Genomic DNA, 14,716 nt, shown 5'->3' on the forward strand with positions numbered 1-14,716 from the left:
GTGGCTGCATTATTGGCATCAAACAAAAGCTTATTGAGGCTCACACTCACCGACATGTTGTTGATCACTTCATTTTCTTCCCGACAGAAGGGGCATAGTTCACATACAGATGTTTTAAACGGCGGTGCAGTTGTGGAGTTCGGCCGGGCCGAAGCACCCGGTTACGCATATGCAGATAAAGTGATTTTCTATTTCTGGCCTTGACATGTATATCAATATTTTCAGACAGCAGTTGAATCCTGAAGTTCAGAGTGTTAATCTGCGTAATTTAATTTTGCCCTCTGGCAGTTCATTTATATATACATGTAACATTTGGGAGGAAAGCAGTACACATTTCAGATCTTTGTTTTAAGTTGTTGAGTGTTAAGACGCTGTTCATATCTGTTTTATAGTGTGTGTGTGTGTGTGTAGTCCTTCTTCAGCTGAGTGTTTTTATGTTTTTGTTGAGTGTATCCTAAGATGTGTGTGTTGTATTTCCTGTGTATGTGTAGAGCAACTCTGTGTTTGTGTCTGTGCTTTTGAACTGTCACTTTTCCCCTCAAATCTGAGCCGGAGGAAAATCTTTGTGTCTATAAGTGTGTGTGGAGGCGTGACTGGGTGCAACTTAGGATAAGTGGTAAGCATGTATTGGAGCATGCGTGACCACTTGTATTGTGTGTAGATGTGTGTACGTCTGTGTGTGTGTGTGTGTGTGTGTGTGTGTGTGTGTGTGTGTGTGTGTGTGTTTGAGCTGATGAGCATGAACGAGCTAGAGTATGACTTTGCCACAGAGCATAAATTCTGTCTCTTCTCTGTCCTGCGAAAACCTTCCATCTCCATTTTTTTTTTTCCCCCTTCTGCAACTTTTATGTCTTTATGCATGGAAAAGGGATTTAGTGAGCAGTGAGTACACACACTTTCACATATTTACACTCAATCACACCTTGGAGCTCTGATAGGATGCAGGTTAAAGCGCCTGTTAGATTACCGTGTTACTTTTCCAGGCAGTGCTAGTACTGTAGGCTTTCCTTCTCCTCAGTATTTCTTTCTATTTGATAAAATCTCATTGGCTTCACACTTCAGATGACGACCCTGGATAAGTGAGGTGAAAATGGATGTTGTGTTTGAAATACACAACAGAAAACACCACTCGCTGTGTGAAATGTTTAAGATGTCAGATGAAGAGCTTCTGCCTTTTATTTTTATTTAGTTATTGATTTTCAAATGAATCTTCCTTTGCTTGGATAGCTGCTACCTCCAGTGATTGGGGGTCCTTCAATTCTTTACATTTTCTTCAAAGTAAGAGTTTTTTTTTTATTTTATTTTTAAAACTTTCTAAACAAATGCAAACTGAGAATCAAATCACTTATTTATTAACTCCATCATTCACACTTTCCACTCGATCCTGGCCACATAAATGGATGGAGTCTCAAAAATCCAATTTAGAGGTGTCCTTGCTGGCAGTCCTGTCTGATCTCAGCTCTGTGTGGATAACTTGGCAGATACACCTTGTGCTTTCTCAAAGTTCTGTGGGAGCATCTCCTCCCCCATGCAGCAACTTCAGTAATATTCAAAAAGTACACAGAAGCCTGCAGTCTTCAAAAACGAGCCAAAATCAGTTTATTTCATAATGGCTGAATGTTTTTGTAGGATCTCTTATGCTACTTTCATATTGCTGGTTGTGAAACCTGCCACGCTGTGGATATTGCAGGCAGTATCAGTTGTTTTAACTTGAAATTTTCTTTCAGGTATTTTTTTCCAGTTTATAACACATTATATTTCTACTCCATGATATTTTAGAGAAATATTCCACTTTTACTACACTACATTTATCTGACAGCTATTGTCAGTAAATACTTTAGAAATAATTGAAACTTTCTGCAAACTTTAAACTATGCATTGTTTATAAACTATGCATTGTTATAGATCAAACCATCCAACAATATAAAAAGTTCATGATTGGCTCTCCCTCAACAAAATTAAAATGCTGCTAAAATGCTGCATGTTGATGAATAAGTAATAATATTCCAATAATGGTAATTTTGCCATACTTAGTACTTTTACTTATACTTATAGTACTGTGCTGGTAATACTTTGGTTTGTCTTTATCCCATAAAATATCTGAGCGATGGACATCATTCAAAAACAACTCCAGTTTTAGGGAACTATCGGTTTTAGTAATTGAAACAATATTGTATCCATCTAACAAGGCTTTATATGAATAGTATAAAATTTGTCCTTTTTTTTTTTTAATGAAAGGTGTCTCGTCAGTCTGGCGCTTCAGGGTGTGTATCATGCGACTGCAGCGTCGGCAGCTCCTATGCGTTTCTCTTTCACGTCTCTTTGACTTTCACTCTTCAATGTTGGCCATAAAACAAAGAGGCAGAAATCCATTGAAAATAATCTTGTTGTCCTTGACATGGTAAACTTCAGGAACCCTCAGTTTTAGAGGCTCTACTGTAGCTGAAAGCAGAATTTAACCCACATTTCCATTTCCCAAATGTACTCTCAACTTATATGTTCTGCTAAAATGTCCTTGAGCGATTCAGGAGCAGCACTGCTGTCAAAACTGGTGCTGTGAAGTCCACTCCGACACCGCTCACATAGACCTCCCTCGCTCAGAATAAGAGGAACACTAATGAAACAGCAATGACATTTTTACGTTACAGTGAAGCCACCAACTTGTTATTTGGACCCTCAATATTACTTAAATTTTAATTGTTTGGTTTCCCAGTGAGAAAAAAATAACATGGACTCCCAAATGGCTCATTCATTGGACATTTGGTCATTATTGGTATGACACACTGTTATATTAAACACATTGGCAGTGGGAGACACTGAGACATTAGATTAAATCCCACTTGAGTTATTATGCAAAGCAGAAATGACTCGGAGCAATAGGGTTGTGCGAGTGTTTGTTTCAAAGAAGATAAATCAAGAAGCACAATACAAAAAAATCAAACTTGAGAATCAGATGCTCGAAACAAAGTGACGCCCATTAAAATACAACAGAAACATAAGCCCTGGATGACAAGAAACCTGTATTGATCACATTAGGCTGCTGGAGGGGGTCTGGTTATGTCATTCAGCAGAACAAATGATCTTTGTAATTCTTCTGAATTCACAAAGAAAAGGCACCTACAGGGTTGTTTCGCATCAGAAACTAATATGAAACACCCTTTTCACAGCAGATACACCAAGCAGCTGGCTTGGTACAGGACTTGGCCTGGCCAGAAAGATAAAACTGAATGTATAAAGGTGCCACAGTTGAATAAAGCACGGCTAAACCTTCTTTTGGTGGCTGCAGCCATAGACGCACAAAGCTTCTGGTGGACACCTGCAGAATACACCTTTTTAGCTTTGGTCTATGAACTGGAAAATGCTATATTTGCATGATATACCAGCCTTTTTTCTCTCCCTTTCTGTGCATGTCAGCCCGTTAGGTGATCCTCGCATCTCAGCGGGTTCGGGTCTTTTGAGAGGTGACACGACGCCTCAGGCAAAGCATGCAGACACGGTGCTCATAGTGTAGGGGCGGATTTGCTTGCTGTTCTGTGTTCTGCAGCTCGCTGCCAAATGTCTGCTGTCTCACCATGAGGGAATATGTGTATGTGAATATCTGAGTGTGTGTGTGTGTGTGTCTTATCTCCTTTCGTCTCTTCCAGATCGGGACAGGCTTCAAGGATGAAGATCTGGAGCAGCATTACAAGTTCTTAAAGGTAAAGCGCCACGGTGTGACTGTTGCACTCACTAGCTCTGTTTTTAAAAAAACAAAACAAAAAAAACCCTCAATGCTTGTTTCCCCTCATTGATGCCTTCATTTTTTAAAATCATAACACGGGCTTTTAACATTCTGCAGCTACAGGACCTTCAGTTTTTAACACAGTCAGTCATTTTTGAGGTCAAAAGAACCAGAATGAGTGTGGCTGAGTTATTTCCTTATTTATGACCTTCCATCTTTTCAGACATAAATGCAGATTATCATATCAAAATGAGGTAGCCAGTGTGCAAATATACTCCTAAAATTCAACTCAAATACTGGAGTCAGTTTGGAAGCGATGCCTCCTTGTACCTTAATGTTGCCAAATGAGAGAAGTCATATACAGTAAATAAGCTCAGGTATTTTTTCTTCAGGTTGGTCATAGTCTTCATACTGTCCTGAACCTGCTGTATATCATGTAAAAGAAATGACAAAATTATCAATCATTTGGCTCTAAAACTAAATTAATTTCCTTCCTTCTTGGAAAGTGTTGTACAGACAGAAGCGACATCCATTCCACCAATAAAAAATCTGCGTTTGGAGTAACCGCGCTGACGTCGGGTAATTAATTGCTTTTTCAATTTACATTTGAAGAGGTTCGTTCCAGAGCAGCAGAGCAGCAGCATTTGAAGAAATTGACAACTGCTCTCGGAAAACGATAGCTATTGTTAGAGCCACAATTCATTTGAGTACTCCGTTGACTTTATCAGCTAAATTTAGACCTGCTTTTACACAAATTAAAGCAGGCAGCTTTTTAGAATGCAGTCATCTGTTCATGAAAGTGAATTATTGTGAGTTCATTTACTGTACAAACCTGGCACACGCTGTTGTTTTTTGACATTAAATAACCTTAAAGTAATATTCTAAAAGGTTAAGGGTTTAGACTGAGTGGTACAAACTGCTGCACAGTGCAGACTCACAGTGAAACAGTGATTGAGAAGGCGGTGTAACCTTTTTTTTCTTACCCAGACCAATACGGCCTGTACTGTAGTGCTTTGTAATGAAGCCCTCCATCTGAAAGTGATGGATGGTGAATTAAGGCGAGCCGCTGGTGTGGCCGTGTTGCTTTGGTTGCAGTGCTGCAGGCCGATGGGATTCCAGACACGGAGATGATTGGCTGTGGTCACACTCCTCCGGGTGGAGAGGTGCTGTGCTGTAACGAGAGACCGACTGATCCTTTTCTCTTTTCTTTTCTTTTTCTGGTGTTTATTCTTGTACTTGAACTCAGGTTTTGTCTAGCTCGGATCTTAACCCAGTGCTCCTTTTGTTCACTCCACGGTTAACATACCGTAGCTCACTGTGTGGAACTGTTCAGTGTGAGAGGTAGCATGAGGCTGGAACTGCACTAGAGCTGGAACAATTGAACAATTAGCTGCAACTATTTTAATACATTTATTAATTATTTAAAATCAGATTTTAATATTTTAAAAAAATATTCTATATACTCTCAGGTGTAAATATTTGCAGGTCTTCTATGACAGTAATCTGAACCTCATTGGATTATTTTTTAGTTTGATCGAACAAAACTTTTTTATTTTCTTACATTTTGTAGACCCAATGATTAATAAAATCCCGTTTGTGGTAACTTCTATTGGTTATGAAAACATTGTGCTCATCAAATACATGACTGTTGTAGCAATGTTGCCACATCTGAAAGTCCCACAGCATGAACCATAAGCAAAAATCACTTTATTTGGAGGTTAAACCAAAGGAGAGACGGCCCAAAATGTCCACAATAGTTCCTCATTGCACAGGAAGATTGTTATTGTGTGATGGGTGTTTACACAACAGACAGTTCAGGTCATAACTTTATGGCTCAGCCTTGTTTTCCCGAAGCCTCTCTGCTCTTTTCTGTTGCCCTGATGGACGTCTTTTTAATTGATGTTGCCGTTTTCCCAAATTGCAGATATAAACTTGTGCGCAATGTGATTATCACCGATAGAAATGATGCCCAAAACCATGAAAAAACTCTCAAACGGTTCCCCTGATAGAGCAGCAGTGGTGAGTAAGTCAGGACTGGTTGTACTGATGGAAGTGGTGCTGTGGAGTACGAGCAATACCGAATTTGAGTTTTTTCTCTAACAAATACAGGTTTCATTCACTAATTGTGTCCTTTTTGAGTGCTACTGAGCTGCTGTCAGTGACACAGATGTCTCACATTTTGAAGTCTACCGGGAACATGGGAGATTATACCTTTTGAGCGAATGGCCAGAGGCTTTTATAGGAAAGTATATGGCAAGACTTTTCTACTAAAGCGGCCAAAGAGATGCTGCTGCTGAGGAATCTGCTTTTGAAGTTCCATAAATCTCCAGTTTTTCCTACTAAACGAGTTGCCAAACTTCTTTACCTCACCATTATGTATTATTCTGTACATAAATATATTTACCCTCCTTCAAATAAGTCTCCTTACACATGCCCTCAAAATGGATGTTTCATCCAGTGCTTTGTGTAAATGCCACAAATATTTGCATGTAAGTGAAATGGCTCCCACACATTATAAAGGAGATTCATAATTTTTTTTTTTATCTCCATAAAGCCTAAGAGGCTAAATGTAATGTGGATCAGGCACGTCTAGCTGACGCCTGACCTGTCAGATATGGTATATAGGTGTATTGCCAACTTGTGTCTATCAGCAGCAGCGTTTTATAAGACTCTACACGCCTACCGGCTCACTCATTGTAATTCACTCAGTGTAAGAGTGTCACTTGAATGCCTACAGTATAAATAATGTGTGCAAGAAAACCAGCACCACTACAGCTGGAGCCTTCTTTTCCCAGCATCACTTAACTATGACCCAGTTCTGTGGACACTGCGGCAGCCTCGTTAACATTACACTGTTTCAGAGACACATTCGCTGAAATGGTTGTTTAACATCAAAACAAGATGGGTATCATTTTGCCAAAGTGTGACACCCACGCTGACAGAATGATTGCTCGTGTCAAAGTTAAAAATGCACTATTAAATATTTTAGAAGTTGACAGTTATCTCAGTTTACAGAACAGGAACAGTTTCATGGAGGCCAGAGCTCAGCTCGAGGTTTTTTTTTATTTTTATACATATGCATTCATTTTTTTTAATCTTAAAGTGGTGAAAATGGGGTAACAAAAACGATGTATATCACGGAGTTTGTGATTGAAATCTTTCATGTAGGTGTATGATAATATGGTTTGGAAATCACCCTCTCATGTTGCCCCTCAGGCAAGTAGGTATGATTTAAATATGAGAGTGTTGAAACTCTGCGCTGTCTCTTGGGACGTGATTGTGAAGCAGCGGCAGGATTCAGTAGGGCTACCGAAGCCACTCTGTCACTGTCTCTTTATCAGGTTCTCTGTGAATGCATTGACCTGTTTTTAAGACTGTGCTTGTCTGTATGCATCCACTGTGCTGTATATACTATGAGTTTATATTTCAAAATGTGAGGATTTACTGCTTTTCCCTGGATTATAGCATCATAAATTGAATATGTTTGAGCTTTTCACATTACTTTAGACTCTAGGGAACTTGACGGGCACTTTTTTTTTCCCCAGCACATTTTTTGGTATTTTACGCAAGCATTTAATAATTCATTGTGAAAACGGTCGTTATCTATTTTGTGTCCTCTAGGAGCACATTCTGCCCAAGCCCCGTGCCTACTACCGCATCGACCAGTCAGCAGAGCCTGACGTGTGGCTGGACGCCGTGCAGGTTTGGGAGGTGAAGTGCGCCGACCTGTCTCTGTCGCCAGTCTACAAGGCCGCCATGGGAATGGTCAGTTTAGCATTTTAACCCCCCCACCCTCATGTGTTTACTCTGATAAATTCTGCCTGTTATGGTCTGTTGCCTGCAATGAAAAGTCACAATTAGCGCCACTTAATTGAGGTATTAAAAATGTCGTAAAAGGTGCTGGATTTATTGGAACAGATACTTGTTTATTAGCAGTCGTTTGGCTGCATGTGCGACTCCCACAATCCCACTGTGCACATAAATTTTTTGACATAACATTAACAGTAATCAACTCTTAGTTTAACCATGACAGAAGTAAAACAGCTCAGAGATACACAACTTCTGTCTATCTTAAAACATTCTTAGGGAGAAAGACCAAAAATCTGAGTTTAAAGGTACAAGGTGTTGCATTGTCATTGTCAATAAACCTTACATTTTTATTTATTTTTATTTTCTATTTGAGATAGCTGGATGAGTTGTAAACAAATGAGACTTTTTCTGTGCATACAACCAAGCACTTTGATAGTTTTTACAGGTAATTTATCAGATTACTTTAAACATCATGTAACCATGGCTTTTTCCTTCAATAGTTGGAATAGTGGAAACTGTGGTTTAAGGCTGAAAGAAAAGGAGGAGGTTTTATGGAAAATGTCTGTACTGAAAGTAACGCGGATTGTCTCAGTTATTTCCCTCAGTTTCTCCAAGTTTAAACCAAAAAATACAAACTGTTAATCACCGTTTGTTAATAATGTCAGTCGTCACTGTCAGTCAACATATCAGGCCTCCAGACTCATTTTTCCACTTACTTTCCGAAATGGTCACACCAGCACATAATTTGGTCACAGCCTCTTTTTGGTACAGCGTGGCATTAATCAATGACCTGACATGCTGATGTGTAGTTGTCTTCATTTGCATCCCCTAGTTTTAGCATTGATGTAAAGATTGACAGTAACTCAAGACTTGATATTTGTCGAACACTTTAATTGGAGTATTAAGTTTCTCTGCCGCAAGCGGTGGCAGAAATAATAGGTCGTCTTCTGTCTATATAATTTTTAAAGTCGTGCTTTTTCTTCCTCACTGGCTCACTTCGTCTCTCCCTGGCTGCACTTTCATCGTGTGTCAGAACATCTCAGCGCCCTGATGGTGATTTAATCAACATGTGCCCATCATAGTTTGGTTGTATCCCATTTTCCTTAATGGGAAAAGAGACTGTAAACTGTGCTTATCTTATCCATTGGCTTCACTGTTCACATATTTGTGTTGATCCTTGACTACTATGAAGTTTTAGTGTCATGGTTAATTTGACTGAATGTTTGTTGTTGCACACTGTTGATTTTCGCTTATGTAATTCTGCGGTAATGAGGATGCCATAAGCCAACAGTTGCTGTCAGTCTCACCTGAATCCTCATAACTTGCGCTGATGAGTTTGATTGTTACTGTAGTGGGCTCTTACATTTGACATCAGAATTTTAACGAAATGCAGTTAATAACTGAGTGACTGACTTGTTTCTCTGCAAACCTAATGTCCACATACAGAGAATTCCATAGAAATCTAAAATGCAATTATTCACATCCAGTATTTTTATTCTCAGACAGCCTTGGCTGTTCTGAAAACAAAAATGTGCAATGCATCCATATTTGTAAGTAATCAGAGAATTTCAGTGGCAGATAAATTGAAGTAGGACAAAAGCACAGTTTCTGCCCTCGAACTGAAAGGCTTTTTAAATCATTCAATCTTTGATGTTTAAACCTTGAACTACTGTGGACTCACTAGCTTGAAAATCCATCTACCCGTTTCAATACAGTCCAGGTAACAAAGGACAAATGTTTACACTCATTAATGGCCGCAGACTGACTGGGATTCTGTCTACCTGTCTGTCCTCAGGTGGATCCGGAAAAGGGCATTTCTCTGAGGTTTCCCCGCTTCCTTCGGATCAGAGACGACAAAAAGCCAGAGGACGCCACAACCGGAGCTCAGGTGCGTCAGGTCATGTGCGCTGGGAAAAGCTTGTTTGGTGCATTTAAAAAAATAAAAATGTTCAAAAACAGGTGTGAAATCAGCAGTGCAAGGAAGCACAGAATAATGCCAGATGCATGGTTTAAACATCAAATACGATTTCTGTAGAGCGAGTGCGTAGACCCAGGAGGTCAAAACGGGTCGGCCTTGCACAGTATAATAACGACTGTAAAGCAGTAAAAATGCAATCATATGTTTGGCCAAGTTAGTTGAAGTGCCATCTAGAGATGGTGCATCATCAGCATCATGGTCACCTCACAAGAGCTGTCCTGTAAAATCTCAAGGGTGAAGCATTGCAAGGGCAATCTTTTTTTTTTATTTATTTATTTTTTACGCTGGCATTGGTTTATGTAGTAGCCTGCACAGTGTACAAAGCTGTAAAACAGCACGTCTGCTGCCTGGTAATATATTACCCAGTCTCCACCATTGAACTCCAAACAGTGAATTTTATTGTACAGTAGAGATGTACAGGTCAGCTGTACTATCACCTGAGGACACGCATACGCAGCTCTCCAACAACAAACCCACCAACCTGTGATTGTATTCAATATAAAAACTTTGGCAAAACTTATCGTCCCTGTGCCGAATGTGGCGTCCATTCACACACAGAGTATATAAAGAAGAGATAAGAAACAGAGACTCAATGATTTACTGTATTTTTAGTTTTTATATATTCTAAAATAATGTTTACTTGCTTCTGTCTGACCTGCCCACTGACCCAGCAGCACATAATTTATTTATGATTCAGCCAAGCCAAGTCAATGCACACATGCTATTATATATGATATGGAACACCTTGGACAAACTAACAAAACGGCAACAAAACTCTTCGTGCAGCGACGGAACAAAAAGAATTCTTCTCCTTTTTTATTATTATTATAGTTGGATTATTTTCACACTTAATCGATAAATCATTTGGTCTGTAAACATCAGAAGACTGAAAAATGTTGATCATAATTTCTTACCACAAGCTAACTTCTTCAAAATGCTCATTTTGTCATACTGACGGTCCAAAAGCCACGTTGGCAAAGCTGAAACCAGAAAATGTTTGGCTTTTTTTTTTGCTATCAAAGATTATTAAAATATTTGCACTACTTGATAAAACTCTTTTCAGCTCTAAGGATAATGAACAACAGTTTTGATTAATGAGGAAAAATAGAAATTTGCTGGTTCCAGCTCGTCTGTCATAGAAAAGTCATTATCGTTATCACTGGATTTTTAACTTTTCTGTGGCTTCACCTTGAATTCTGTGAAGTTATGATGGACATTTTTAACAATCCTTTGATATTTCAGAGATGAAATGGTCAGTCATGAAAAATAATTGCTTTAAAACACAAGGGTAATCTTAATTTGCAGCCCTGCACATTGTATGTTGTGGGTTCGGTCTCTTATTAATGGGATCCTGACCCACTTTATTTTTTTATTAGGAGGTGAGGAAAGAATTGTGTCCTAACAAAACTGAAATGTGTTCTCGAAAGTTGAGAAGTTAAAACTTGTCCAACACTCAAGTTTACATCCTTCTTGTTGAATTTACAGTTCGGTAACCATTGTGATGATCTGATTATGGCCAAATATTTGTTGTCCCTTAATCTGATGTAATAACTTTTCATAATCAGTTAATCTGCCAATTATTTGTATGTAACATGTCAGAAAATTAGAAGAAAAAAAAGTTGATCACAACATCCTTTTCTCAAAGGTGACATCCTCATTTGTTTTTCTCAAACCAACAGTCAAAAACAAAAGATATTCACTATACTGTAACAAAAAGGCAGCATATTCTCAGAATTGAGAAGCTGTAACTAGGGGATGTTTGGTGTACAATTCAGCTTGAGTCTCATGTTCTCAATCTTTAATACTGAGAAATAATTGTCACATTTTGGAGACGCAAAGTACCGCATGTGTACTGTCAACTGACTGTGTACCTTGGCTCACTGCTGCTTGGCGGTTTATTCAGATTGCTTTGTTTGTACCATAACGGAGATCACTATCCAAAATCAGAGTCTAGTGCTGAATCATGCTCCCCTGCGCTGTCCTCTGGACTGACTAAATATCTGGGGATGCTTTTAAAGTCTGTCAGTGATCCAGAATAAAAATCAAGTCCATCAATCCATGAGTGACACAGCCACCAGCAGCCAGACAAAAAGCTGCTAAAGGTTTAGCTTTGGATTGTGAATATTTCCCCGTCGGCCACTTGGTCAGACAACAGGCCTCCATTTTGATGTTTTATTCTCTACTAAAACTTTCAAGATGCACTCGCCAACATCCGCCGTTTCCCTTCATGTACAAACTCTTGACTGACAACGAAATCCAAGCCAGGTATCACGCAAGCAGCGCCCATTGTTACGTAACAGCACAGCAGACGTTCTCCCATAGATTTTAGGTTTCCATGAGGCTCAAAACATCCAGCTGAAGCCTGGATCTTTTTTAAACCAGTCTAGCTTCTGATCATTATAATGTGGATTTTCACTGACTTGAATTAACAGCCATCTGTTAACTGTGGAGTCAGCTGGGAGCCAGGTTGGAACATCGGCTGCATTTAAATGATACTCCTGCCAGTTATATCTGCGAGGATGCACACGCTCGTTATCACAACATTCAGCAGACTATTTAAATGAAACCTGACCTCATTCAAGTTGGAGGGAAGCAAGAAAATGTGGAGGCTGAACACGCTGGACCCAGTCAGCTTCAGGCTGATAATCAAAGCTTTACCTTGATGCCGAGCAGGAGAAATAATGTGATGATTCATTGTTTTCCTCCTCACTGTGCCACCCCGCTGTACTGGTACTGATACTGCTGATTCTGGGTGGGCCTGCTGTTTGCACATTATTCACCGTCCCGCCTTCCACCCCCTCGCCTCCAAAGCCTGATGAGCTCAAGTGAACACAACCTCTGTCTCCCAGTCAGCAGCTGGGAGTCACCGACTTCAAAGCGCGGGATATGAATAATCAAACTGTTATTTTTAGCTTTTCCTCTTCATGTTACTGACCTGACTTCATGATCTTCTCCCTCCCTCCTTCATTCTCTCCCCTCCCCTCCCCTCCCCTCTCTCTCTCTCGTGCGTGCTCTCTCATGCGAACCCTCTCCCCTCCCGCTTCCCCTCTCAATATCTCTCGTCCTCTCGATCTCTGTCCATCTCCCCCGCCATCTGCAGATCGCTGATTTGTACAAGAAGCAGCAGCAGATTCAGAATCAGGGGGAGAAAGCTGACCCGGAGGACTACTACTGATCGCCTGCAGTCATCAGTAGAGAATAATAAATAATGGCAATTTCAAAAATAATTGTAAATAGCGTCTTTCTTTGTGTAATGTTGAATGAAAATAAAGGCCCCTGCAAGTTTTACGCATCCTGTAATTTGTTTTATTGATTCATCAAAGCTGTTGCTTTACTGACACAGATTTCCCTTTCAGAGCCAAAAATTGCGTACACATCTAGCTCCAAAAACCAGAATCGACTCAGCAGTTACAGCTGGTAATAGATCCATATCAAAAATTCACAGCGCAAAACTGCCCAGCAAAACATAAGATGTATGGGCAGCATACCAATACTTTGAGCTGGCCTGATTTTCTGCTTTAGCACTCAAAAGGCGGCGGAAGAGTGCATTCAGCGTGTGTGGTAATAAGAGGACAAGCCAAGGAGATTGCAGGCTGCCTGAAACGTTATTAGAAGTAGAAAAAGACGCGGGAGCTGACAGTTGCTCAAACAGCAGGACAATAGAGAAGCACTCACAGCTTGCATTAGATGATGGAAATCCACTAACTGTCCAGCCTGAATCAATCAGAGGCTGTTGGAGAGATGTGGATGGGGAGGGAGGGCGGTCAGTCTGAGAGCCAAGGACATACACTTATTACATGGAGAAGCAGAGAGGATTTTGTTGAGGGTTTTCTGCATAGTGATGTCATGTGAGTGTGCTTGTTACTGAGATTGAACCACTTCGTGTTTGTGATGCATTTGTGCTTCTGGCAGTGTGAGCTGTAAGCAACTCGGAATCGCATTAAATGCAAAGTGGAGTGAATGTGCAGAAAATATTTAGTTGACATTGACACACAGGCATGTAGATACATGTCATACAGGAGCGACGGAGCTGCGTTAAAAGCACACAGAGCTGTTCGACTGGACACTGCTCATTTCACGACAAATACATTCCTGTAACTTTAACATCTTAGCGGAGGTGCTTATCAGTTTTACGCCTCACTGTCGGCTTGGTCGGTCCATCTCAACAACCATGAAATGTGGCACAGACATTCGTGGTGCCCTGAGGATGAATCATAATGATCGATCTGACTTTTTATGTGGCTCCATCATCAGGTAATTTGACTCACGATTATTCCCATCAGGCTCGGCTGCACTTTGTGTGTGTTTGTTTAGCAAATGTTAGCATACCAACATATTAAAGAAGGTGATGAGTATCTTAAACAGCATGTTGGTATCGTTGTGAGCGTGTTGGCGTGCTGCCATAAGTGTTTCTCTCAAAGCACCACTGTGCCTAAGTGGAGCCTGACAGCTGCTAACATGGAGGTGCACCAGGTGATCAGTAATGCATTGCTCCCGTGCAGCAGCAGAGCGTTCAGCTCAACACAATGAGATGCAGGAAATAAATTACCTGCGTTGGTAGGCCGGCATTCTTGTGGCTGCAAGGAGGCATGCATCAAGTGTGCATTCTCACATCTCTGGCTTGTCTGCGGGCTATTTGCCAACATAAAATTTAGCCTGTTCTGTGGTGACTTGCGCTGCATGTGGCATACGATTGTGACTGTTTTCGCATGTTTTATTTCGTATACTGGAGAGCTTTTCGAAATTACTATTTATTATGCTGTCTCGGTATGCAAGTAGGCATACTGCATGACTGCTGGCTGGCCTATTCTATTATTTGTGTGTGTGGGTTGTGTCCTGTGTCTGCTGAAAGCGAGTTTGAGAGGGACACCATTGTGTTGGAGTAATCATGGAAATTGCCCTGAAAATGCCCTTTTCGTCTGCCTCTGTTGTTTATTTTCAGAGTCCAGTGTGGATCAGTGTTCATCCACTACCATCCTTTATGTCAATATTTTATTGTGCTTTTGTTTCTCCCTTAAATATGTCTCCCCTCCTGCTCGCTACTTTGGATACATCTGACACTTGTCTTGAATATCATCATCACATCTATTTCTTTTTTTTTAACAGAAACAAGGGACTTGCTGGTGTTACTGAAATCTGAATTTCAAATGGCGCTTAACAGCTGTACTGCTGCTTTAGAAGTTGGCTTGAAACAGCGAGTGTGAGGG

At 40.4% G+C, this 14,716-nt stretch overlaps 1 protein-coding gene across 1 annotated transcript in view; it reads left to right on the top strand.

Moving 5' to 3' along the window:
• The window catches only part of lig1 (ligase I, DNA, ATP-dependent), a 45,436-nt gene extending 32,639 nt beyond the window's left edge, over window positions 1-12,797 (top strand). The window contains exons 24-27 of the mRNA XM_070845669.1: window positions 3,645-3,698; window positions 7,343-7,486; window positions 9,327-9,419; window positions 12,610-12,797. Of these exons, the coding sequence (XP_070701770.1) occupies window positions 3,645-3,698; window positions 7,343-7,486; window positions 9,327-9,419; window positions 12,610-12,684 (366 nt within the window). The 3' untranslated portion in view covers window positions 12,685-12,797. The remainder of the gene's footprint in view (window positions 1-3,644; window positions 3,699-7,342; window positions 7,487-9,326; window positions 9,420-12,609) is intronic.
• The last annotated feature ends 1,919 nt before the right edge of the window (window positions 12,798-14,716 follow it).

This window comes from Pempheris klunzingeri, chromosome 15 (genome assembly GCF_042242105.1).
Source record: "Pempheris klunzingeri isolate RE-2024b chromosome 15, fPemKlu1.hap1, whole genome shotgun sequence".
NCBI classification, from domain to species: domain Eukaryota; kingdom Metazoa; phylum Chordata; class Actinopteri; order Acropomatiformes; family Pempheridae; genus Pempheris; species Pempheris klunzingeri.